Raw genomic sequence first — 24,437 nt, 5'->3', positions numbered from 1 at the left:
GACTGAAGAGGGAAGGAAAAAGAAGGGAGGGAGGGAGGGAGGGAAGGAAGGAAGGAAGAGGAGGGAGAGGAAGGAAGGAAGAGGAGGGGAGGGAGGGAGGGAGGGAAGGAAGGAAGGAAGGGAAGGGGGAGGAAGGAAGGAAGAGGAGGGGAGGGAGGGAAGGAAGGAAGGGGAGGAAAGTAGGAAGAGGAGGGGAGGGAGGGAGGGAAGGAAGGAAGGAAGAGGAGGGGGAGTAAGGAAGGGAAGGGAGGGAAGGAAGAGGAGGGGGAGGAAGGAAGGAAGAGGAGGGGAGGGAGGGAGGGAAGGAAGGAAGGAAGGAAGAGGAGAGGGAGGAAGGAAGGAAGAGGAGGGGAGAGAGGGAGGGAAGGAAGGAAGGAAGAGGAAGGGGAGGAAGGAAGGGAGGGGAGGGGAGGAAGGAAAGAAGGAAGAGGAGGGGGAGGAAGGAAGAGAGGGGAGGGGAGGAAGGAAGGAAGAGGAGGGGAGGGAGGGAGGGAGGGAAGGAAGGAAGGATTATAATAAGAGGGAGGGAGGGTCTGAGGGAAGTCCTGCCTTAGCACTTGGCCACCACAGGTGCCCCCAACACGAGTGACATCAAGCTGACCACGCCCCTCCGAGGTCAAACACCACCCTGATGTGGCCTTCAAATGAAATCGAGTTTTAACACCCCTGGGTTAGTGGGACGCTCTCTGAAGGTTGGGTTATACATTTACCTGGGAGATGCAGCCAGGTGTTCTTTCAAGAACAGAGGGATGCTTGTTGGAGATCAGAGGCGGAGGATTGGAGATGGCCGACAACCTTGGTGGGCCAGTCCGAGAACTTTCGTGTGCGTTCAAGGCGATGGGGTGAGCTGCTGTGGGGAGAAGGAGAGAGGGAGGGAGAGACGGAGAGTTTAAAACTATGTGAGCGGTATTTGAACTCGGTTCTTCTAAGAAAGATCTGCCTACTGGATTATGAGGAACTTGGGAGTTTGAACGCAGGCAACCCTGAATAACTCATGACTGTCTGCAGCCCTTGTGCCCCACTGAGACAAAAAAACTGAAGCCTCCCATGGGATGGCTCTGACGGTCCGAATTCTGCTGTTTTCTGCTTCTCTCCTGGATCTGGAATTTGGCAACCTTTCAACCCAGATTACAACCCACCGGGCATTGCCAAGGCTGGACACAGTCAAACCACCATCCTAAGAGCCAAGAGCTGGACTCACCGGAAGGGTTATACTGAAATGCGTGAGACTCGGCGTGTGGTGAGGTGCGGATCACATCCCTTGAGGAGCCTTGGTAGGGAAGGACCGGTGGCCAACAGGTGGCGGTGGCGGATTCTCCACCTTGCTTCTGTCCGTCTGGAAGGGGGGTGAAAAGGACCGGTTTTTCTACCAGGGGAGAGAAACAGCAAGAGAAGTGGACGTCAGCGGGGCTATATTAGGGAGATTGTATTTTTCCATGGATGGAGATGGGATGGGGATGGGGGAGAGGAAGGAAGGAAGGAAGGAAGGAAGGAAGGAAGGAAGGAAGGAAGGAAGGAAGGAAGGAAGGAAGGAAGGAAGGAAGGAAGGAAGAAGGGAAGGAAGGAAGGAAGGAAGGAAGGAAGGAAGGAAAGAAGGAAGAAGGGAAGGAAGGAAGGAAGGAAGGAAAGAAGGAAAGGAAGGAAGGAAGGAAAGGAAGGAAGGAAGAAGGGAAGGAAGGAAGGAAGGAAGGAAGGAAGGAAGGAAGGAAGGAAGGAAGGAAGGAAGGAAGGAAGGAGATGGGTGGGATGGAAGAAGAATGGAAGGATGGATGCATGTATGGAAGAAGGGATAGATGGATGGGATGGATAGATGGATGGACAGATAAGATAGATAGGTAGGTAGCAGGGGTGAAATCTACTTACCTTCCTTACCGGTTTGGAAGCGCATGTGCCACATGTGCACACACATGACCTTCTGCACATGCGCAGAAGGTAAAAAACACATTACTTCCTGGTTAAAACCAGGTTAAAACCAGGAAGCAATGACACCTGGGAGGGTGGGCGGAGCTTCACTCTGTCATCACTACCGGATCGCCGAACCAGCCAAGATAGCTACCGGATGGGACGATTCCGTCCGATCCGGGAGCATTTCACCCCTGGTAGGTAGGTAGGTAGAGAGAGAGAGAGTGAGATAGAGAGAGATAGGAGAGACAGACAGACAATGGATGGGTGGGTGGATTGGTAGGTAGACAGACAGACAGAGACAGACAGACCAGGACAGGACAAGACAAGACAGATGAGAGAGAGAGAGAGATGGATACAGATAGACGGACAGATGGACAGATGGACAGACAGACGGTTGAACGCTATCTTTGAGGGAGTTTTCACTCCTGGAGGTCCCATGGACGTACCACCCCCGCCTCAGGAGAAAAGTGACGATGAGCGAAGAAGCCGCGAACATCTGCATCTGGGCAGAAGCTCTCCTCCTGCTCTTTGGGAAGGAAGGATGCCTGCCTTGTAGGTTTTGGAGAGAGGGCTCCAAATGGCATTCTTTTCTGATTTACAACCTGAAGTTGGCTTTTTTTATGCTGCCTCCCAAGGACAGCAGGAGAGAAGACAGGTTGGTGAATTGCGTAGCTTAAGAGGCAGACATCTGCAGGGGGGAAAAAAATCTCTAGCGGGGACTCAAGTTTTCTTCGGAATTCCTTCCCTGCAGACGAGAGCCTCTATTGTCATCTCCTGCAGAGGTGGTGAAGGCCAGACCCAGGCTAGGCTACGGAAATGGGGGCCTTACACTCCTGGAGAGCTCTTGAGTCAAGACAGGTGGCACTCCTTCATCAAACAGAGAAGATCCACTTGCAAGAGCCTTGATAGTACAGTGGTCTACGCACCCTGTTATTAACACAGCTGCCTGCAATTACTGTAAGTTCGAATCTCCCCAGGCTCAAGGTTGACTCAGCCTTCCATCCTTTCTAAGGTAGGTGAAATGAGGACCCAGTTTGTGGGGGCAATAAGCTGACTTTGTATAAATATACAAAAGTATGAAGGCTATTGCTTAATGCATTGTAAGCCGCCCTGAGTCTCCGGAGAAGGGCGGCATATAAATCAAATTAAAAAAAAAAAAAAAAGGATGATGAGGGGACTGGAGGCTAAAACAAATGAAGAACGGTTGCAGGAACTGGGCATGGCTGGTCTAGTGAAGAGAAGGACCAGGAGAGACATGATAGCAGTCTTCCAATACTTGAGGGGCTGCCACAGAGAGGAGGGGGGGTCAAGCTATTTTCCAAGGCACCCGAAGGCCAGACAAGGAATCATCGATGGAAACTGAGCAAGGAGAGATTCAACCTGGAAATAAGGAGGAACTTTCTGACAGTGAGAACAATCAACCAGTGGAACAGAAGTTGCCTTCAGAAGTTGTGGGAGCTTCATCACTTGAGACTTTCAAGAAGAGATTGGACTGCCATTTGTCAGAAATGAGGTAGAGTTTCCTGCTTGGGCAGGGGGTTGGACTAGATGACCTACAAGGTCCCTTCCAACTCTGTTAAATTCTTAACAGCAGCATGCTTGGATGAAGAGAGAGAGAAACTCCTTCCAGCCCCAACCAGGGAAGAAAGACCTTGGCTTTGAAGTTTCAACCAGGGTTGATTTTATTCTGGTTTTCCTCTCCCCACCCCCTACCGACTCCAACTCCCTTCCCACCTACGTTAAAGAAGAGCCGTAACTCAAAGTCCTCCTTGAGAAAAACCGCACTTATCCCCAGAAAGAAGGTTACCGCTGCTGTTTATCAAAGCCCTGGAATTGGAGCGAGGGAGATGTCGGTTTAAGCCATCCGTCATCCAAATGGATTTTCTTGGCCGGGCAGCCCTTCTCCGAAGGCCAAGTGGAAAGCAGGGGTGGGGGCTAAATCAAGAGGAAGTGCACAACTGCATGCCCCAAAGAGAGGCAAGGCAACTGTCCCAGGTCTGCCCACAACACAGCTTTGGAGGAGGAGGAGGAGGAGGAGGAGGAGGAGGAGGAGGAGGAGGAGGAGGAGGAGGAGGAGGAGGAGGAGGAGGAGGAGATGATTGACATGCTGACAGTTCCCGAACCATCTTTAAGTTTGAAAGTACAACTCTCAAGCTGTCTCTTTTTACTACCTGATAAGCGAGGAGAGTTCCTTCTCCTGTCTGCCTTCCCTTCCCTTCCCTTCCCCTCTCCCCTTCCCTTGTTTCTTCCCCTCCCTCTCTCTTTACTCCCTTCCTTTTTTTCACCCTGCCTCCTAACTTCTTTCTCTCCCCTAATGTTCCTCCCTCCCTCCCTCCTTTCCCTTCTTCCCCCTCCCTCTTTACTTCCTTCCTCTTTTTCACCCTTCCTTCTTCTAACTTTTCCTCTCTCCCTCCAATTTTTCTTCCTTCCTTCCATTTCCCTTCTTCCCGTCCCTCTCTATTTCCTTCCTTTTACACCCTTCCTTTCTTCTAACTTCTTTCCTCTCTCCCTCCACTAATGTTCCTTTCTTCCTTTTTTCTTTTTCCTTCCTTCCTCTTTTCACCCTTCCTTCTTTCAACTTTTCCTCTCTCCCTCCACTAATTTTCCTTCCTTCCTTCCTCCCTTCCCTTCCTCCCCTCCCTCTGTTACTTCCTTCCTCTTTTCACCTTTCTTTCTTCTTTTCTCTCTCCCCCACTAATTTTCCTTCCTTCCTTCCCCTTCTTCTCCTCCCTCTCTATCTCCTTCCTCTTTTATACCCTTCCTTTCTTCTAACTTCTTTCCTCTCTCCCTCCACTAATGTTCCTTTCTTTCCTTCTTCTTTTTCCTTCCTTCCTCTTTTCATCCTTCCTTCTTTCTTCTAACTTTTCCTCTCTCCCTCCACTAATTTCCCTTCCTTCCTTTTTTCACCCTTCCTTTCTTCTAACTTCTTTCCTCTCTTCCTCCGGTAATTTTCCTTCTTCCCTCCCTCCCTCCCTCCCTTCTTCTTCATCCTTCCACAGCATCTCCTTACACCCCAAAGTTCACTCACCCTCTTTGTCTGCCTCAGCCGGGCTCCGATGCGGAGCTCCCCGAGGGCTGTTGCTGGTGCTGGAGCAAAGTGGGGGCTCCTTCTCCGATGGAGGTGGCTTGCTGGGTACAGCCTCCTCCTCCTCCTCCTCCTCCTCCTCCTGGGCCAGGGTGATCTGCTGCTGGTAGAGGGCCAAGGTGTGGGGAGCCACTGGGGCTTTGGTGGCCCCACTCTGCAACGCTCCTTCCAGCGCGCCTTCGGAAATCTGTGGGGAAATGAGAACCGGGGTTAGGTCCTTTGCAATGGGCACCCCTAAACCCTCCCCAGGTTGTGTTTGCTTTAGTTTGTGTCAGTAAGTTGTGCCAGTTTCTTCAAAACCCAAAGCTGCTATAGCTGACTTTATAGCGAGAGGGAGGGAGGGAGAGAAGGCAGGAAGGAAAGCAGGAAGGCAGGAAGGAAGGGTGAGAGATTAGTGGACGGAGGGAAGAAAGGAAGAAGAAGTAAGGAAGGGTGAGAGAAATGGAAGAAAGGAAAAAGAAGGAAAGGAAGAAGGGAGGATGAAAGGGAAAGAGGGAGAAGGCAAGGCAAGGCAAGAGAGAGGAGAGGAGGGGAGGGGAGGGGAGGGGAGGGGAGGGGAGGGGAGGGGAGAGGAGAGGAGGGGAGAGGAGAGGAGAGGAGAGGAGAGACTCACAATGGGAGGGATGGCAGCTGCCCTCTGCTTCAGCTGCTTCAGGTCCAGAGGCTTCTGAGGTGAGGTGGTGAGCCGGGCATCGTTGGGGGCACCAAGGAGACTTAAGCGGGCAGCCGGCAATCTGTAGAGAGACCCAACAATCCTGCTTGAGAACCTCCTTCCGAGCTCTCTACTTTGGCCCTGAAATTCAAACTGATTCGCCTGAACAACTGCAGAGATTTCACTCAACAACCATGGGAAAAAGGTCATAAAATCAGTCGTGATTCACTTAACATTCACTTAACTGCCTTAGCAATGGAAATTCTGGTCCCAAGTATGACCTTAAGTCAAGGACCACCTGTAATTTTGACTTGCTGAAAGTCAAACATGAGTTGATCTCTTCAAGTCCTTAGACAACTGTCTCGAGGCTCTGTTTCACCTTTGGCTAAAAGATAAGGACCCCAACCATCTTCTGGACCATTGGAGACCCCATCAGATGTCCTTGGGGTCTTTGGAACCGTTCCCACCAGAACAAAGATTGCTTTGTTCAAAATCTCCAAAACAGAAGATCATGAACCCTTGTTGGAATGTCTTCTGGATCATTGGAGATCTCATCAGAAGACTTTGAGGACTTTGGGACTATTCCCACCAGAACAAAGACTTGCCTAATGACCTTGTGTTGACTTATTTCCTTGATGTGAGTGTCAGAAGATAAAAGCACGAACTCTTAAGCTTTGGAGATTTATAAGAGAAGACCATGAACCTTGTTGGAATGTCTTCTGGATCACTGGAGACCCCATCAGAAGATGTTGGGGTCTTTGGGACTGGTTTCACCAGAACAAAGATTTATGGGACCTGGCCGATGGCTCCTTGATGTGGGTGCCAGAAGACAATAAACTCTCAAGCTTTGGAGGCTGATAGGAGAAGAGGTTGAACCATGTTGGAACGTCCCATAAGATGACTTTGGGGTCTTTGGGACTGTTCCCACCAGAACACAGACCTGGCTGATGACCTTGTGTTGACCTATCTCCTTGATGTGGATGTCAGAAGACAACAGCACCAACTCTTAAAGCTTTGGAGATTTATAAGAGAAGATCATGAACCTTGTTGGAATGTCTTCTGGAGACTCCATCAGATTTTGGGCTCTTTGGGACTTCTTTCACCAGAACTAAGATTTATGGGACCTGCCTGATGACCTCATGTTAAGTCTCCGTGATGTGGGTGCCAGAAGACAACAGCACCAACTCTCACGCTTCGGAGACTGATAGAAGAAGAGGTTGAACCATGTTCCTAAGTCCCATCAGAAGACGTTGGGGTCTTTGGGACTGTTCCCACCAGAACAAAGATTGCTGGGACCTGGCTGATGACCTCGTGTTGACGTATCTCCTTGATGTGGGTGCCAGAAGACAACAGCACCAACTCTCACGCTTCGGAGACTGATAGAAGAAGAGGTTGAACCATGTTCATAAGTCCCATTAGAAGACGTTGGGGTCTTTGGGACTGCTTTCAGCAGAACTAAGGTTTATGAGACCTGGCTGAGGACCTCATGTTAAGTCTCCTTGATGTGGAGGCCAGAAGACAACAGCAAGTCTCAAGGTTTGGAGATTTATAAAAAAAGATCAGGAACCATTTTGGTAACCGGCTGAAAGAGGAACAGATTCAACCATGCCAGTGATCTCCCAGGGGTTCAACCCACCGGGAAAACGGGATTCGGTTTCGGCTTGGCATTCTCCGGCTCTTTTTTTTTACCCTCTGAACATCTCTGCTTGTTCCCGAGCCATAAACTGACAAGAGTTAATGCATGACTGTACAGGCCTCCGTAGTCATTTATATTTAGCCTGACCGAGCCTTGAACTTCTCATTCCTCCAGCTGCCAGCAGCAGTCTTTATAAAATATATATGCAACGATAATTATCTTCGGAGACCTTTTTCCTTCCATTTGGCTTGCAAGTAGCCCTGTAGGAAGCTACGGAACACCTCAATGCTGTCGAAAGCTTCTTTGGAAGGATGGGAAGCTGTGGCATCTACCCTCCCCCCCCCCAAACCATTGAGGCCAGGATGTTAATGGAGGTTGGCACGGACGCATGGGATCTGTTGTCCATGTGGTTGTTTTAAAGCAGTGTTTCTCAACCTTGGAAGCTTGAAGATGGGTGAACTTCAACTCCCAGAATCCCCCAGCCAGCGCTGCTGGCTGGGGGATTCTGGGAGTTGAAGTCCACCCATCTTCAAGCTACCAAGGTTGAGGAACACTGTTTTAAAGGTAGTCCTCGACACATGACTACAATGGAGGCCAACGTTTTTGTTGCTAACGTCTCCAAGTTTGTTAAGCGACTTTTGCTCCATGTTACGACGTGCCAGGGGAGGAGGGCCAGGGGAGACAGGATAAGAGTCTTCCAATATTGGAGGGGCTGCCACAGAGAGGAGGAAGGGGGTCAAGCTATTCTCCAAAGCACCCGAAGGCCAGACAAGGAATAATGGATGGAAACTGAGCAAGGAGAGATTCAACCTGGAAATAAGGAGGAATTTTCTGACAGTGAGAACAATCAACCCATGGAACAGAAGCCGCCTTTGGAAGTTGTGGGAGCTTCATCACTGGAAGTTTTCAAGAAGAGACTGGACTGCCCTCTGTCAGAAATGGGGTAGGGCTGTGATGGCTAACCTTTTTGCTGCCGTGTGCCAAAAGCGGCACAGGGGATCGCGCACACATGTGCCCACACCCATCGTTCAATGCCCCCCTGCCCCCATGCATGCACGTGTGACCCCCCCCCCACATTCCCCTCGCTTTTGTCAAGCAACCGCAAAAAGGTTACTGGTGGGCCTGGTAGACCTGTTTTTCGCCCTCCCCAGGCTCCAGAGGCTTTCTTGGAGCCTGGGGAGGGCAAACCCTCCCTCCCCCGAGGCCCTCCAGAAGCTCAAAACGGCCCATTTTCCGACTTCCAGTGGGCTCGGAAGGCCCGAAAATCAGCTGGCCGACACACACATGCGCGCTGGAGCTGAGCTAGGGCAATGCTTGCGTGCCCACGGATATGGCTCCGTGTGCCACCTGTGGCACGTGTGCCATAGGTTCACCATCACAGGTGTAGGGTCTCCTGCTTGGGCGGGGGGGTGGACTAGATGACCTACAAGGTCCCTTTCCAACTCTGTTCATCTGTTAAATTTTAGGCCTCCAGCCCCGATTTTCTGTTTTCTGCACGCTTTCCAGAGTCTCAACATGTTTTTGGGGTGGCTGGCTTGCTTCCAGCCAATGCCATAAATTTGTCCTCCCAGTGCTCTTGTTTTCCCTTGCCCCGGGTCAGTCCTCCCTTGATAAATGTCTGCCCGAGAATATGATTTCAAGAGGCGTTTAAGGAAATTGAGTGAAAAGCGCTGCACTAAATCAGCCTTTCAGCCGCGGGAGGGAAGGAGGGAGGCAGGCAGACAGTCGTCCCAGAACCGACCGGCGGTCCGGGAAGTGACCGTCTGGTGGCGCCTGACCTCCTTTAACCCCAACCGGTGGGCATCGATCCCAAGCAGGATCTGAAGCTGCCTTTTCAATTACCGTCAGGAGGTGTCACAAATCATTAGCCAAGTGCAAATTTCTCCCGGAGAAGATCAGGGTCATAAATCAGCCACTTTGAAGTCACAGGGTTTGCTCACTCAGCTTCCAGATGCTCCTGAGAAATCTATGGCCTGATTCAGAGGAAGCTCTGGGGTTTCCCCCCACCCCCTATTTTTTATTTATTTTTTTTTAGATTCGTTTCTGACCACACAATGCAAACTTGCTCGCCCTCCTGACTCATGAAATCTCTGAGCAACGGCTCCCGGGGTCATAGGAAATGTACAAAACGATGCGCGAGGCTTTGCTATTTGCCGCGCGTCCCGTCTCTCTCTCTCTCTCTCTCTCTCTCTCTCTCTCTCTCTCTCTCTCTCTCTCTCGTTTGTAGGCTCCCCACCCAATTTATCCAGAAACCTGAATCACTCCCCACAAAGCGCCAGAAATGAAACGTAGACACACGCATGGTTTTGAGTTTCCAGCTAAAAGCAGCTTTGGGAAGTGCACCAAGCCCATCCCATCACGTCTTCCAGACGGAGATCGCCCCAAAAGATCGATTTTGGTTGAAAAAGCTGATCACTCAGAGATCTTCCTGGAAGATCACTACTCTATTAGTTCAATTTATTAGTTCAATTTATATAATTTATATAATTTATATAATTATTAGTTCAATTTATATTATTAAGTAATAATTTTAATTAGCAATTTTATGATGTTTGTGTGTCTATATTTTTTTTGACTGTACACCGCCTTGAGTCCTACGGGAGAAAGGCGGTATAGAAATATAATAAATAAATAAATAAATAAATAAATAAATAAATAAATAAATAAATAAATAAATAAATAAACAAACAAACAAACAAACAAACAAACAAACAAACAAACAAATAAATAAAATAAATATGCCGCCTTTCTCTGGAGACTCCCCAAAGATCTCCCTAGGTGATCTCCCTGGAAGATCACTGCTTCCCAAAGATCTCCCCAGGAGTCCCAGGAGATCCAGGGGTGAAATCTACTTACCTTCCCAACCGGTTCAGGAGTGCACGCGTGTCACATGTGTGTACGGACCCTCTGCGCATGCACAAACCCTTCTGTGCATGCGCAGAGGGTAAAAAACAGGTTACTTCCTGGTTAAAACCAGGAAGTAACGACAACCAGGTGAGTGGGCGGAGCCTCGCGCCGCCATTGCTACCAGTACTCCGAACCACCGGCTGCCATCGCTACCGGTTCAGTCGAACCGATCCGAACCGAGAGCATTTCACCCCTGAAGTGATCTCCCTGGAAGATCACCGCTTCCCCAGAGATCTCCCTGGGAGTCCAAACAAGTCCTGCTGTTGAAAATCGGATGGCTCGTCTGCAGAAAAGAATCACCTCATCCCGTGCAGGAAAAACCTTCAGGGGTCTAAAGTTAAACGTTCAGGGGTGCCAAAGCACCTTGTTCGCTTTTCACGAGAAGTCCTCGACTTACAACCTTTCACTTAGTGACCGTTCAAAGTTACAACGGCACTGGAAAAAGTGACTTGTGACCGTTTTCCACACCTATGACCGTTGCAGCATCCCCATGTTTTGATCAGGGGATCAAAATTCAGACCCTTGGCCACCAGCTCGTATTTACGACAGTTGCCGTGTCCCTCTGTGTGGGTGTGGGTGTGTGTGGGTGTGGGTGTGTGTGTGTGTGGGTGAGAGAGAGAGAGAGAGAGAGAGAGAGAGAGAGAGAGAGGGAGAGGGAGAGAGAGAGAGAGAGAGAGAGAGAGAGAGACGCAATCCCCTTTTGCGGCTTATTGACGAGCAAAGTCAATGGGGAAGCCGGATTCGCTCAGCACCCGCGCGACTAACTTCACAACCGCAGGGAATTTCGCTTTTAACAACGACGGCAAGAGAGGTTGCCAGACGGGTTCAAAACTCACTCAACAGCGATCTTGCTTAGCATCAGAAATGATGGGCTCCATTGCGGTTGTAAGTCGAGGACTCCCCGCGTCTACCCCCTTCCTTCCTTCCTCGCGCCTTTTCACTTACTTGGTTTTGTCCGCCGGGTCCTGCTCGTCCATCTCGTCCGCGCTGCACGTGGCGCTAGAATCGCTATCCGAGGCAGCACTTCCGGTTTTGCTTGCTTTGGGGCACTCCTTCTTCTCCGACTTGGGGGTCTCCTCAGTCTCTGCCCCCACCCCGTTACTGGTCTCGGTTTTCTGGTCATCGGCCTTGTTGTCTTCGGGGACAACATTTGCCCCTTCCTCCATTTTTATCTCCGCCACGTCCGTTTCTGGCTCCTTCGGGTTTTCTTCTACTTCTTCCGTTTTTATCATATCGACTTTTGCTTCGTCCTGCGGCTTTTCACTACCAGCTGGGCCAGGCTCGGTCCCATCCGGCGTCTGACCAGCGGAGTCTACGGCGTTGGCTTCCGGGGACATCGTGGCTTTCTCCGTGTTGACCGTCGTTTCTTCTTCGGCCTCGGGATTCGGTTTGGACTCGTTTTCCGGAGGCTTTTTGGTGTCGAGTCTCGGAGAAGGCAGGCTGTCTGTGTCGGAGCTGTTATTAACGGCAACTGGAATTAAAACAAAAAGACATACTGTTCATTTCGATGGCCAGGTTCCATTTGCAACGCACAAACGCTCAGCGTCCCAAAGGAGCCCTAAACAAAATATATTTTATGGCAGCGAGCTGGTGAGTTGCAATGCATTATTTAACTCTGAAGGGTTGCAGGCTGCGACTGTGGAGATTTTGAAGAGAAGCGTCTTAGGATTTTTGCAAGCAGAAGGAGAGGAGGTGCATTTCCCCACACTCTGGTGCCAGAAACTCACATGGGAAAAGTCCAGAACAAACCATGGTTTAGATTCGCTTTAAACTACCATGATGGGCTGGTCTACCAAAGACCATCTTCCTTTCTTCAGTTTGTTATTTTTACACTCCTCAAATTATGACCACAATTAAGCCCAACATTTCTGTGGCTAAATGAGACTTGTGTTAAGTGAGTTTTGCCCCATTTTATGAACTTTCTTGCCAAGGGTTGTTCAGTGAATCACAGCCGTTGCTAAATTAAAAATATTATTGTTTAAGTGAATCAGGCTATTGATTTTGCTTGTTAGAAGGTTGCAAAAGATGATTTTAGGGGACTGGAGGCTAAAACATACGATGAACGGTTGCAGGAACTGGGCATGGCTGGTCTAGTGAAGAGAAGGACCAGGGGAGATAGGATAGCAGTCTTCCAATATTTGAGGGGCTGCCACAGAGAGGAGGGGGTCAGCCTATTTTCCAAATCACCTGAAGGACAGACAAGGAACAATGGATGGAAACTGAATGAGGAGAGATTCAACCTGGAAATAAGGAGGAATTTTCTGACAGTGAGAACAATCAACCCATGGAACAGAAGTTGCCTTCAGAATTTATGGGAGCTTCATCCCCGGATCTGTCAGAAGTGGTCTAGGGTCTCCTGCTTGGGTGGGGGGTTGGACTAGATGACCTACAAGGTCCCTTTCCAACTCTGTTCATCTGTTAAATTCACTATTAAACCATGTGACACTGCAACCGTCATAAATATGAGTCAGTGGCCAAGCGTCCGAAGTTTGATCACTTGAACCATAGGAGACGCTACAACGGTCGTAAGTGTGAAAAATATCACGGCTCACTTTTTTCAGCGCCGTTGTTAACTTTGAACGGTGGTCACCCAATGAACCACTGTAAATCGAGGAGTACCTGTAATTGTTTTTAGGAAGGGAACTTTTAGCTGCAAATATATTTTACAGTTGTTTGTAAGGTTACCATCATCTGCGGGGGGGGGGGGGGTTGTGCGTCTTAATTTTGGTCATTCTTCTTGATCTGAGAACAGCTTTTCCCTAAAACCTTGCAGAACCATTAAATACACACACACACACACACAAACAGAAATCACTAAAAGCTACACTAAAGCTGGACAGATCCCAAACCAACCGTTATCCAAACCCATCCTCAGGTGTGAAGTCACAATGGGGTGCTCTGAGCCATGCTTTTCAAGCATATAGTGCTGGGTTGCTACCAGTTCGCGCGAACTGGTAGCAGCAGCGGCGGGAAGCTCCGCCCACCCACCCGGATGTCATAAAATACACTCTGTGCATGCGCATAAGTGGCGCGCGCGCGAGAGTGAACCAGTAGCACGGGTAAGTGAAACTTACCACTGGTTGGCTAGTCGCACACAAATTACACAAACATACACAGCCACACCTTTCAAGGATAATTAAAAGACACGCCCTCTCCCTGTTTTGAGAAAGGGAGATGGGGGTGGGAATGGGGGTGTGGGGGCTTCTGATCTTTTCATTATTAACTTGATCTCCCGAATTCCTGGAGTGGATTTTAAGGGCTTGCTGCTATTAATTTCCTACCAACCTTGACCTGCATTTCACTTCATTGAGATTGCAGCTGTAAAAAAAAAAAAAAAACAACACACACACACAACAATGTAAAAAACCTAATTGAAAGGCTGCAGGATTTCTTTGCAGACGGGAGGCTGTTGTAATTATTATACTTTATTCATTAAACATGAAACTCAGTCAACTGAACATTCAAAAATGCATCACAAATACCATTGACTGGTTGTTGTTGTTATTATTATTATTTATTACTATTATTATTCCCGTTGGGAAGGATTGGCAGGCCCTCAAAAGGACGGGCAGAGTTAATGTTGTTTTCCTATTTCTGCACTGAAAGCGACCTTGATCTGGGAGACCGACTCCACAAATGCTTCAGAATAGGCGAAACTCCATTGAAAGGCAAGGGGGAGAGATTTGCTGAAGTCCTTTATGGTACGCATAGCAAATTCATTCTTCACTTCCAGCTTCCTCTTCTCGATTTTCTGGGTCTTCGAGTTTCCCCAACAGGAGGCTTCGATCTGCAACCATTCATTTACTGACCATCTGAAGTAGACTGAAAGGAAGTGCCTTGCCATGAATGTTATGGAGATTCTCTATCATCCAGGTCATGGTTATTTATTTATTTTATTTATCAGTCCAATTTATATGCCGTCCTTCTCCGCAGACTCAGGGCGGCTTACAATGCATTATAGCAATAGCCTGCATACTTTTTTGTATATAGCTGCCCCCCTTTCGGCCCCCCCTAAGCGGTGTTGTTCTATACAGAGCTGGCTTATTGCCCCCACAATCCGGGTCCTCAATTTACCTACCCCGACAGGATAGAAGGCTGAGTCAACCTTGAGCCTGGTGAGATTCGAACTTGCACTAATTGCAGGCAGCTGGCAGCTAAGTGCTAGCACTTAACAGCACTTTAGTCCGCTGCACCACCGAGGCTCTGTTCCCCAAATCCAAAAAAAGCAACTGGACTTTCTCGGTGTTTTCTTTGAAACACCGTTTCGCTTCTCGTCCAAGAAGCTTCTTTTGAAATGAACCGAAGAAGCTTCTTGGATGAGAAGCGAAACATTTTCAAGGAAAACACACCCACACGAAAATCCGGATTGTTTTTTCGGGGGGGTGGACACAAACATTTGGGACTTTTGAACAGTTGTAAATGAAGGATTACCTGCCCTGGTGTCTACTGTGAGCTCAGGGTGGTAGTGACATCTGTGCACCACGCTCAACGTGAAGCAGGGTCAAAATTTGCTACTAGGGTACTAGAGTACGAGACGAGACAAGAAACGACGGATGGAAACTAATCAAGGAGAGGAGCGACCTGGAATTAAGGAGAAACTTCCTAACAGTGAGGACAATTAACCCGTGGAACGGCTTGCCACCAGAAGTTGTGGGTGCTCCATCACTGGAGGTTTTTAAGAAGAGATTAGACAGTCAATTATCTGAAATGGTAGAGGGCTGTGATGGCTAACCTTTACCGGACCGAGTGCCCAAAGCGTGCACGTAAATGTGCGCCCGAACTCCCAAAATGCAATGCACTTGCAGCCCCCCCGCATGTGCCTTGCCCTCCGCGCATGAGTGGTGCCCGCCTGCATGCACTTCATACCCTGCACGTGCCCTGCACCCCCGGAACATGCGTGTGTGGCCCCCCACACATGCCTCCTGCATGCATGCACAGCAGATACCCAAAGACCAGCTGGCCGGCACGGCACGGCAGAGCTGAACTGGGGCGATGGCTCGCGTGCCCACAGAAAGGGTGCTCCGTGCCACCTCTGGCACGCGTGCCATAGGTTTGCAATCACGGGTACAGGGCAGGGGGGAAATATTCCCGGTTCGGACCGGATCGCCCGATCCAGTAGCAATGGAGGCGGGTGGTTCGGAGAACCAGTAGCAAAAATCTCTTCCCCCGCCCCACATGCCCAGCTGAGCCGCACAATCATCAGAGGCTTTTTTAAATTATTTTTAAAAGCATTTTTTCTACAATCTCTTCGGCGGAAAAAAATGCTTTTAAAAGTAAAAAAAAAAAGCCTCTGATGATCGTGCGGTTCAGCTGGGATCGTCAAAGGCTTTTAAAAGAAAAAACACCTTTTTTTTCTTTCAAATGCCTCTGACGATCCCAGCTGAGTTGCCTGATCGGCAGAGGCTTTTTAAAAAACTCAGCTGGGATCATCAGAGCCTTTTGAAAGCATTTCTTTACAACCTCTTCGCCAAAGAGGTTGTAGAAAAAATGGTTTTAAAAGTAAAAAAAAAAAAAATTGGCCACGCCCACCCAGCCACATTAACCCCTCCACACACCAAGCCACGCCCAGAGAACCGGTGGTAACAAATTTTAGATTTCACCACTGGTATAGGGTCTCCTGCTTCAGCAGGGGGTTGGACTAGAAGACCTTCAAGGTCCCTTCCAGCTCTATTCTGATTGAGTCCTTTTTTTTTTTTTTTAATGGGGAGGTGTCATCAACACCCGGACTCGCTTGCAACATGTCAAAACAGGTGACAGCTCCATTGTCAAACATGACTTGAAGGGGACATCACTCAGGATTTTGGGGGAGGGGAGAAGATTCTTGACGAGCAATTCCCGCCAGCTCAAATTAACCCAGCGGCCACCGTGGAAATTCTTTGCAATCGACGCTCTGAATTCGATAAACAGGTGGAGAAGCACACAGCCACCTCATCTTCATCATCATTTTTTTTAAAAAAAAAAAACCTGATTGCATCATGAGAACCTCTGAGTTTTGTTGCGCAATCCTTGGCGCATATGTGAAAGGAACATTCCTCCAGGTAAGGAGCCTTCCCCAAAATTTAATTAAAACTGCCTTGCTTGTTCGGAGCACAGAATGTGTCTCGGCTTGGAATTGGTGCAACCTGGAATTCCTGGCACAGCGGAAGGACAGCTATCTTTCTATATCCTTTTTGGCTCCATCCAAAAGGTTTTTCAAATGCTGGCGCAGCCCAGGGAACGGAGTTCCATGCTCCACCCCAGCTCTGGGATCGGATCCAAGGAAGGCACCACAAGGATGCCGAAAATGTGTATGCGGGCTTCAAAATGGAGGCTTGCGACTACCGTCGACACAAACAGAGGCAGAACGGAGGCGGCAGCCAGACCCCTGGGCTTGGGTGTGACGGTAAGGGGTGGGGGGTGGGGGGTGAGAAGGAAATTAAGTCATAGTTTCCTGAAACTTTTTGGGAAACGTTCAGGTGCTGAAGGATGCTCCAGAAGAACAAGGCATGGGAAAGTCTCTTGGAAGGTGGATCAAAATAAACCAGTGGAGGAGAGAGAGAGAGAAGTCTCTTAAAGGGTTAGGGAAGAATTCTCCTGAAAATTAGATTTTGGAAAAGACAGAAGATGTTGGGAGGCTTAAGTTGGATCCGGGGTTTCTCAAACATGGCTACTGGGAGATATGCGGACTTCAAGTCTCAGAATCTGGGAGTCAGAATCCATTCATGCTGAAGGGAATTGAAGTTCACTCATTCTGGCTGGGGATTTCTGGGAGTTGAAAACATCCATGTTGAAGGGACGGGAAGTGATGACTAGGGAATTCTGGGAGTTGAAGTTCACCCATGTTGAAGGGACTGGAAGTGATGACTAGGGAATTCTGGGAGTTGAAATCATCCATGTTGAAGGGACTGGAAGTGATGACTAGGGAATTCTGGGAGTTGAAGTTCACCCACGACGGGAATTCTGGGAGGTGAAGTCCACCCATGTTGAAGGGAGTTGAAGTCCACCCATGTTGAAGGGACTGGAAGTGATGACTAGGGAATTCTGGGAGTTGAAGTTCACCCACGATGATGGGAATTCTGGGAGGTGAAGTTCACCCATATTGAAGGGAGGTGAAGTCCACCCATGCTGGCTGGGGAAATCTGGGAGTTGAAGTCCACATATCTTAAGTGGCCAAGTCTGAGAAACACTGCTTGGGTCAACTCAACAGGGAATAGTGTCTGCCCAGATTGGACGCTCCATTTCCATTTCCTAAATCCTCCAACCAAATTCCAAGCATCACTGAATTCTCCCTCCTCGCCAAGCACCTCCGAAAGGCAGCTTCCCCTCTTCCCTTCTGCAAAACAAAACTAAGCAGGAATCTCGGAGAGCTTTGGCCAACATTCTGCTAGAGAATGAGTGAGAGAGAGAAAGAGAGAGAGAGAGAAAAGTGCCACTTCTCCCCATTTCGGTTGGGAAAGCTTGCAGGATCTTGGCTTCGCTCCAATTTTATTTTATTTTATTATTGTTTTATTTTTTTTGCACTTTGCAATCTGGAGAGAATCTGGGAGGGGCAGAGTGGGTCGCTGGGAAAAAGCCTTCGCTGTTTTGCATCCGTTGCAAGAAACTAAAACGACGCCAAGGAAAAAGGCTGGCTTTTTCAGAATCGAGGAAGCTCAATGCAAGCCATGCCGGTTTACAAAGGAGAAATCAACATTGGATGAGTTCAACTCCAGAGAAATTCCCAGCCAGAATGAGTGAGCTTCAAATTTGCAAGGTTTACACCCTTTTAGATGTGTGATGGGGTAGGGGGGGCTGAGTGGCCACTCAAAGACTTTTCAATTTTTTCATGCCCTCCAGCTTAGAGGTCCCGGTGTCTGGCCTCCGATGACATTCAACTAGATTACAGATTAACAGAGTTGGAAGGGACCTTGGAGGTCATCTAGTCCAACCCCCTGCACAAGCAGGAGACCCTGCACCATTTCTGACAGATGGCAATCCAGTTTCTTCTTGAAAGCCTCCAGTGGTGAAGCTCCCACAACTTCTGAAGGCAACTTCTGCTCCATCGGTTGACTGTTCTCACTGTCAGAAAATGTCTCCTTATTTCCAGGTTGAATCTCTCCTTGTTCAGTTTCCATCCATTATTCCTTGTTTGGCCTTCAGGTGCCTTGGAAAATAGCTTGACCCCCTTCCTCTCTGTGGCAGCCCCTCCAATATTGGAACACTGCTATCATGTCTCCCCTGGTCCTTCTCTTCACTAGACTAGCCAGGCCCAGTTCCCGTAACCAAACCAACGCTCGCTTCGAACTTACAAAGCACATCACACGTGTGTACCGAGTGTCCTCGGAACCAGCTGTTGCATCCCCCTCTATGAGATCTCCCCCCCCTCCTCCCAGCATCTCTGACTCATGCCTGCATCTCTGACACAGAATATTTACCTGAAAACTGCTTTGTAATGAGTTCCTTTAAGCACTGCCTGGAAAAAATCCTCACATCCTGGACATAAACTGTTTCAACTCCTACCCTCAAAACGACACTAAAGGGCACTGCACCCCAGAACAACTAGACACAAGGAGAGTTTTTTCCCGAATGCCATCACTCTGCTAAACAAATAATTCCCTCAACACTGTCAAACTATTCACTAAGTCTGCACTACTATTAATCTTCTCATCGTTTTTATCACCCATCTCCTCCCACTTATGACTCTATGACTGTAACCTTGTTGCTTGGATCCTTACGATTTATATTGATATTGTTCCCTGATTGCTTATTTGTACCCTGTGACTATCATTAAGTGTTGTACCTTATGATTCTTGATGAACGTATCTTTTCTTTTATGTACACTGAGAGCATACGCACCAAAGACAAATTCCTTGTGTGTCCAGCAGAGAATGAGGTGGCTGGATGGAGTCCCTGAAGCAGTCGGCGGGAGCTTAAATGGACTCCAGAGGATGGTAGAGGATAGGAAGGCCTGGAGGAACGTGGTCCATGGGGTCGTGATGGGTCGGACACGACTTCACCACTAACAACAACAATAACCCACCTCTGATGCTAATCAGCCAAAAAATGATCTTGTCTAGAATCAAGACTTGATCCCACGTTGCTACAAATTAATTGAAGATTAATCCAGAAATCCTGCTAAATCAGGGATCAGCAACCTGCAGCTCTGGAGCTGCATGTGGCTCTTTCACCCCTCTGCTGCGGCTCCGTCACTCAAAATATGCGTCACAACCGCCAATGTGCGACACCCATTGGCACGCGATTTATTGAGCTTTTCAACCCCCGGTAAGCCAACCATGGATAAATCCAAGAAAAGAAAAGTTTCAGAAGAAAACAGACAGTTTAATTCAACTACATAGGCTAGTTTTGTGGCCTCTCAAGAAATAGTCAGGCACGGGAAGGGTTTTGTGGCTCCCGGTGTTTTCTTTTCTGTGGGAAACGGGTCCAACTGGCTCTTTGAGTGTTTAAGATTGCAGACCCCTGTGCTAAGTAATAATCAGGAAGATTTTAATCTCTGGCTCCTTCTCCAGAAAATCTGATAGTGTTTATCAGCCTCTTGTGACATTATAATGCTCTGCTGGGGTACAGAACATGGCTTGGGTGGGCTCCCAAGCATGAAGGTCAGCCCTTAGTGGCAAGCCAGCTCAGGAAATAGAAATATTAAGGATTACAGCAGTGTTTCTCATCCTGGGTGACTTTAAAATGGGTGGACTTCAACTCCCAGAATTCCCCAGGCCATGACGGCTGAGGGATTTTGGGAGTTGAAGTCCACAAGTCTTAAAGTTGGGGGTTTCCCCCTCCACCCAAAAAAGCAACTGGACTTCCTTTGTTTTTGCTTGAAGACATTTTGCTTCTCATCCAAGAAGCTTCTTCCACTCTGGCTGACTTCTGACTTCAGCTAGAACAGAAGAAGCTTCTTGGATGAGAATCGAAACGTCTTCAAGCAAAATCAAAGTCCAGTTGCCTCCTGAAAAAGCACCTTTGGGACAAGCATGACTCGAGATGACCGAGCATCTCCACAGACATTAAAGTTTTGCCAAGTTTGGAGATCCTTGCTCTAAGCAAAAACGGACCACGAGATTCAACTTCATCCTGGAGAAACATCTCACCTTCTGCCTCGACCTCCTCAGCCATCTCCTCCTCATTGCCGCTGGTGCCCGACCCATCCTGGCCCATCTCTTCGTCCTCGGTCACCGGGGGGAAAGCTCTTTCCTCGTTTTGGATCACGGGCCCCTTTTTCTTCTTTCTCCGAGAGTTCCTTTCTTTCTCCTGAGCAAGCCAAAGAGAAAAAGGGAAGGTTATGAATCTTGTCGTCACTGGCAGCATCAACAAAGAATAACTATTTTGTTAAACATACACACACAATACTAGGAGGTTGAAACGGCCATCCTTGAAAATAGCAAGGGCTGAAATGAGTGTGGATTGTCTTCCAGGGATTGCAAAACATTTTGTACACAAATGCAAAAAATAAAAATTAAAAAAAAAAATACAAGCCTAAAAAGAAAGAAGCTAAGATTCCGAGAATTGGCTTAAAAAGGCCACTTTCGGAAGTATTTTTCGCTAAGTTGGCTCGACCTCCACAACATCACAACCTCTTACAGCATCAACCGCACCGCAGAAGGAAGGAAAAGAGTTACACAACCACACCCACAGACACACAGCCACAATTGCACAGCCATTGTTATTACTACTTTGGTCCATCGCATTAATAACACCCAAGGACGGGGGGGGGGGGGTTGTACGGAAAATACTTTTGAAAGTTTTACGCCGGCTTTACAAAAGACCTAGAATTCAGCGTTTGGCACCTCTGCTTGCTATAATTCTGATTTCATCCTGGGAAGATGCAGGGAGAGATAGTTTGGTTTGGTTAAAGCACCAAGCTAAAAACCGGGAAATGGTGAGTTCTTGGGCACGAAAAAAAAAACACCCGGCTGGTGTTTTTTGCAAAAAAATTTTGCAAAAAAAATATTGGACTAAACTTACATACATAGTTAGAACAAAATGATAAAGCCACATATTGATTTTAAACCAGAAAATCTTTTTGTTGGGTATTTTACCAGAACAGTATAATAAAGGGAATAGATATCTAATCTGACATGTGGTGACAGCAGCAAGAATTGTGTTTGGACAACAGTGGGAAAATGAAGAGATCCCTTCAGACGAAAGTGTTATAATAAAAATATTAGAAAGTGCAGAGCTGGACGGATTAACACTAAAAATAAAGGAGAAGGAAGAAACAGAATACTTTTTAACATGGGACTTGTTTTTACCAATGGCTAACTAACAGAAACGGAGGTTAGGGTCTAAAAAGAATGAGAGAATGATTAATTATATAATGAAAGTTTTCCAGTATGGATAGGCTAATCTTATTATTAAAGGTAAAGGTAAAGGTTCCCCGTGCACATTCATGCTACTTGTTCCTGACTCTAGGGGGCGGTGCTCATCTCCGTTTCAAAGCCAAAGAGCCAGCACTGTCCGAAGACGTCTCCGTGGCCATGTGGCCGGCATGACTAAATGCCAAAGGCACATGGAACGCTGTTCCCTTCCCACCAAAAGTGGTCCCTATTTTTCTACTTGCATTTTTTACGTGCTTTCGAACTGCTAGGTTGGCAGAAGCTGGGACAAGTCACGGGAGCTCACCCCATTACGCAGCACTAGGGATTCGAACCGCTGAACTGCCGACCTTTCGATCGATGAGCTTAGCGTCTTAGCCACTGAGACACCGTGTCCCTTCATATATTAAATATAAGGTAAAGGTAAAGGTTTCCCCTGCACATATGTGCTAGTCATTCCCGATTCTAGGGGGCGGTGCTCGTCTCCGTTTCAAAGCCGAAGAGCCAGCGCTGTCCGAAGACATCTCCGTGGTCATGTGGCCAGCATGACTCAATGCCAAAGGTGCACGGAACACTGTTCCCTTCCCACCAAAGGTGGTCCCTATTTTTCTACTTGCATTTTTTACCTGCTTTCGAACTGCTAGGTTGGCAGAAGCTGGGACAAGTCACGGGAGCTCACCCCATTACGCAGCACTAGGGATTCGAACCACTGAACTGCCGACCTTTCGATCGATGAGCTTAGCGTCTTAGCCACTGAGACACCGTGTCCCTTCATATATTAAATATAAGGTAAAGGTAAAGGTTTCCCCTGCACATATGTGCTAGTCATTCCCGATTCTAGGGGGCGGTGCTCGTCTCCGTTTCAAAGCCGAAGAGCCAGCGCTGTCCGAAGACATCTCCGTGGTCATGTGGCCAGCATGACTCAATGCCAAAGGTGCACGGAACACTGTTCCCTTCCCACCAAAGGTGGTCCCTATTTTTCTACTTGCATTTTTTACCTGCTTTCGAACTGCTAGGTTGGCAGAAGCTGGGACAAGTCATGGGAGCTCACCCCATTACGTGGTGCTAGGGATTCGAACCGCTGAACTGCCGACCTTTCGATCAACAAGCTCAGCGTCTTACCCGCTGAGCCACCGCGTCCCTAGTAATCCTATTCTAATTATCTTATTCTTACTATGTGTTTATTATTAATGATACGTATATTACTATTATGCTTATCGTTGTTTTGTTGCTCAAAACTAATTGTACTCGGACAACAAGCTGTTTAGATTTTTTTAAAAAATATTTTTTTCCTCTTTTCGCTTTTCTAACGTGGGTTTTTTCTTAGAATAAACTCAAATATAATGGGGGGGGGGAAACAAAACCCGGATTTCATCCGTGCAGGAGAAGCCTTGGCTGAGTTTGAACTCCTGCCAGAGACGCAATTTGGATAAGTGCACATTATCAGGAGTCGCTGGGGTGCTTGATGATTGTTGAACACAAACTCGGCAACACTCCCGTTACTATGGCGAAGCCGTCCTGGCGCTTCCGCCTCTTCCTCGCGTCGTCCCGGGTGACTCATGCCACCCCGACGGAGCAAGAAAATTAACCCGGGGTGGACAACTGGGGGAATCAGTTTTGGATGGCGGCGCTGCCCTCCCACTGGTCGTTGTTCTCCCCCCGAAGGCTTTCCGTTTTGGAGCGCGGGGTTAAGGCAAAAGAGGAATTTAAACAACAACAACAAGAAGAAGAAAAATCACAACACACTTGAGATTAAAAAATCCCCGGCGCTCCAGATGTGACACGGGAACTGCATGTCAGACTGCACGAAGGAGAAAGGCAGGGTAGGAAATGTTTCACTAAGGTTAATCGTTGTCGTCTTCGGAAAAGACGGCACGACATCTGGAGAACAAGGAAAGGTTTGCCACATCTGGAGGACCACAGCTTCCAAAGGAATAGAAAATAGGATATAGAAAATAGGATAGGGATAGGGATAGGGATAGGGATAGGGATAGGATAGGATAGGATAGGATAGGATAGGATAGGATAGGATAGGATAGGATAGGATAGGATAGGATAGGATAGGATAGGATAGGACAGGACAGGGCAGGACAGGACAGGACAGAATAGAAATTAGAACTGGAATAGAATAGAATAGAATAGAATAGAATAGAATAGAATAGAATAGAATAGAATAGAATAGAATAGAATAGAATAGAATAGAATAGAATAGAATAGAATAGAATAGAACAAAATAAAAATTAGAACTGGAATAGAATAGAACAGAACAGAACAGAAATTAGAACTAGAATAGAATAGAATAGAATAGAATAGAATAGAATAGAATAGAATAGAATAGAATAGAATAGAATAGAATAGAATAGAATAGAATAGAATAACAGACTTGGAAGGGACCTTGGAGGTCTTCTAGTCCAACCCCCCCTGCTTAGGCAGGAAACCCTACACCACTTCAGACAAATGGTTTTCCAATCTCTCCTTAAAAACTTCCAGTGTTGGAGCATTTACCACTTCTGGAGGCAATTCGTTCCACTGATTAATTTTTCTTGCAACCCTCGATTTATTACCACAATTGAGCCCAGCGCCCCCGTCGCTAAGAAAAACAAGGGATTTAAGGGAGTTTTGCCCCATTTTGCGAGCATCGTCAGTAAGTGAATCACTGCAGTTGTTCAGTTAGAAACACGGCTGCTGAGCGAATCCGGCTTCCCCGTTGACTTTGCTTGTCAGAAAGTCACAAAACCGGGGGGTGGGGAGGTGGGGGGGATGGTCACGTGATCCCGGGACTCTGCAACCGTCATAAATATGAACCCATCGCCAAGCGTCCGAATTTTGATCACTTGACGGTGGGGTTGTTGCTACGGTCGCAGGTGTGAAAAAATGGTTATAAGTCACTTTTTTCGGTGCCATTTGTAGCTTCGAATGGCCACTAAACCAAAGTTTGTAAATTGAGGACTACCTGAAAACCCA

The 24,437-nt window shown here is 47.9% G+C and overlaps 1 protein-coding gene across 20 annotated transcripts in view; it reads right to left on the bottom strand.

Annotated features, from left to right (window-relative positions):
• The window catches only part of NCOR2 (nuclear receptor corepressor 2), a 234,631-nt gene that overhangs the window by 58,639 nt on the left and 151,555 nt on the right, over positions 1-24,437 (bottom strand). For all 20 annotated transcript variants that reach the window (XM_087880078.1, XM_087880077.1, XM_087880079.1 and 17 more), the window contains exons 19-24: positions 20,250-20,409; positions 11,131-11,656; positions 5,604-5,724; positions 4,934-5,177; positions 1,202-1,366; positions 711-850 (exon numbers count right to left, since the gene is read on the bottom strand). In XM_087880078.1, the coding sequence (XP_087736204.1) occupies positions 711-850; positions 1,202-1,366; positions 4,934-5,177; positions 5,604-5,724; positions 11,131-11,656; positions 20,250-20,409 (1,356 nt within the window). The remainder of the gene's footprint in view (positions 1-710; positions 851-1,201; positions 1,367-4,933; positions 5,178-5,603; positions 5,725-11,130; positions 11,657-20,249; positions 20,410-24,437) is intronic.

Source organism: Pantherophis guttatus, chromosome 17 (assembly GCF_059756535.1).
Source record: "Pantherophis guttatus breed Tessera chromosome 17, ASM5975653v1, whole genome shotgun sequence".
Lineage (NCBI taxonomy): Eukaryota > Metazoa > Chordata > Lepidosauria > Squamata > Colubridae > Pantherophis > Pantherophis guttatus.
The sequence above is the reverse complement of the archived record's forward strand: the minus strand, read 5'-3'. Positions and strand labels throughout refer to the sequence as shown.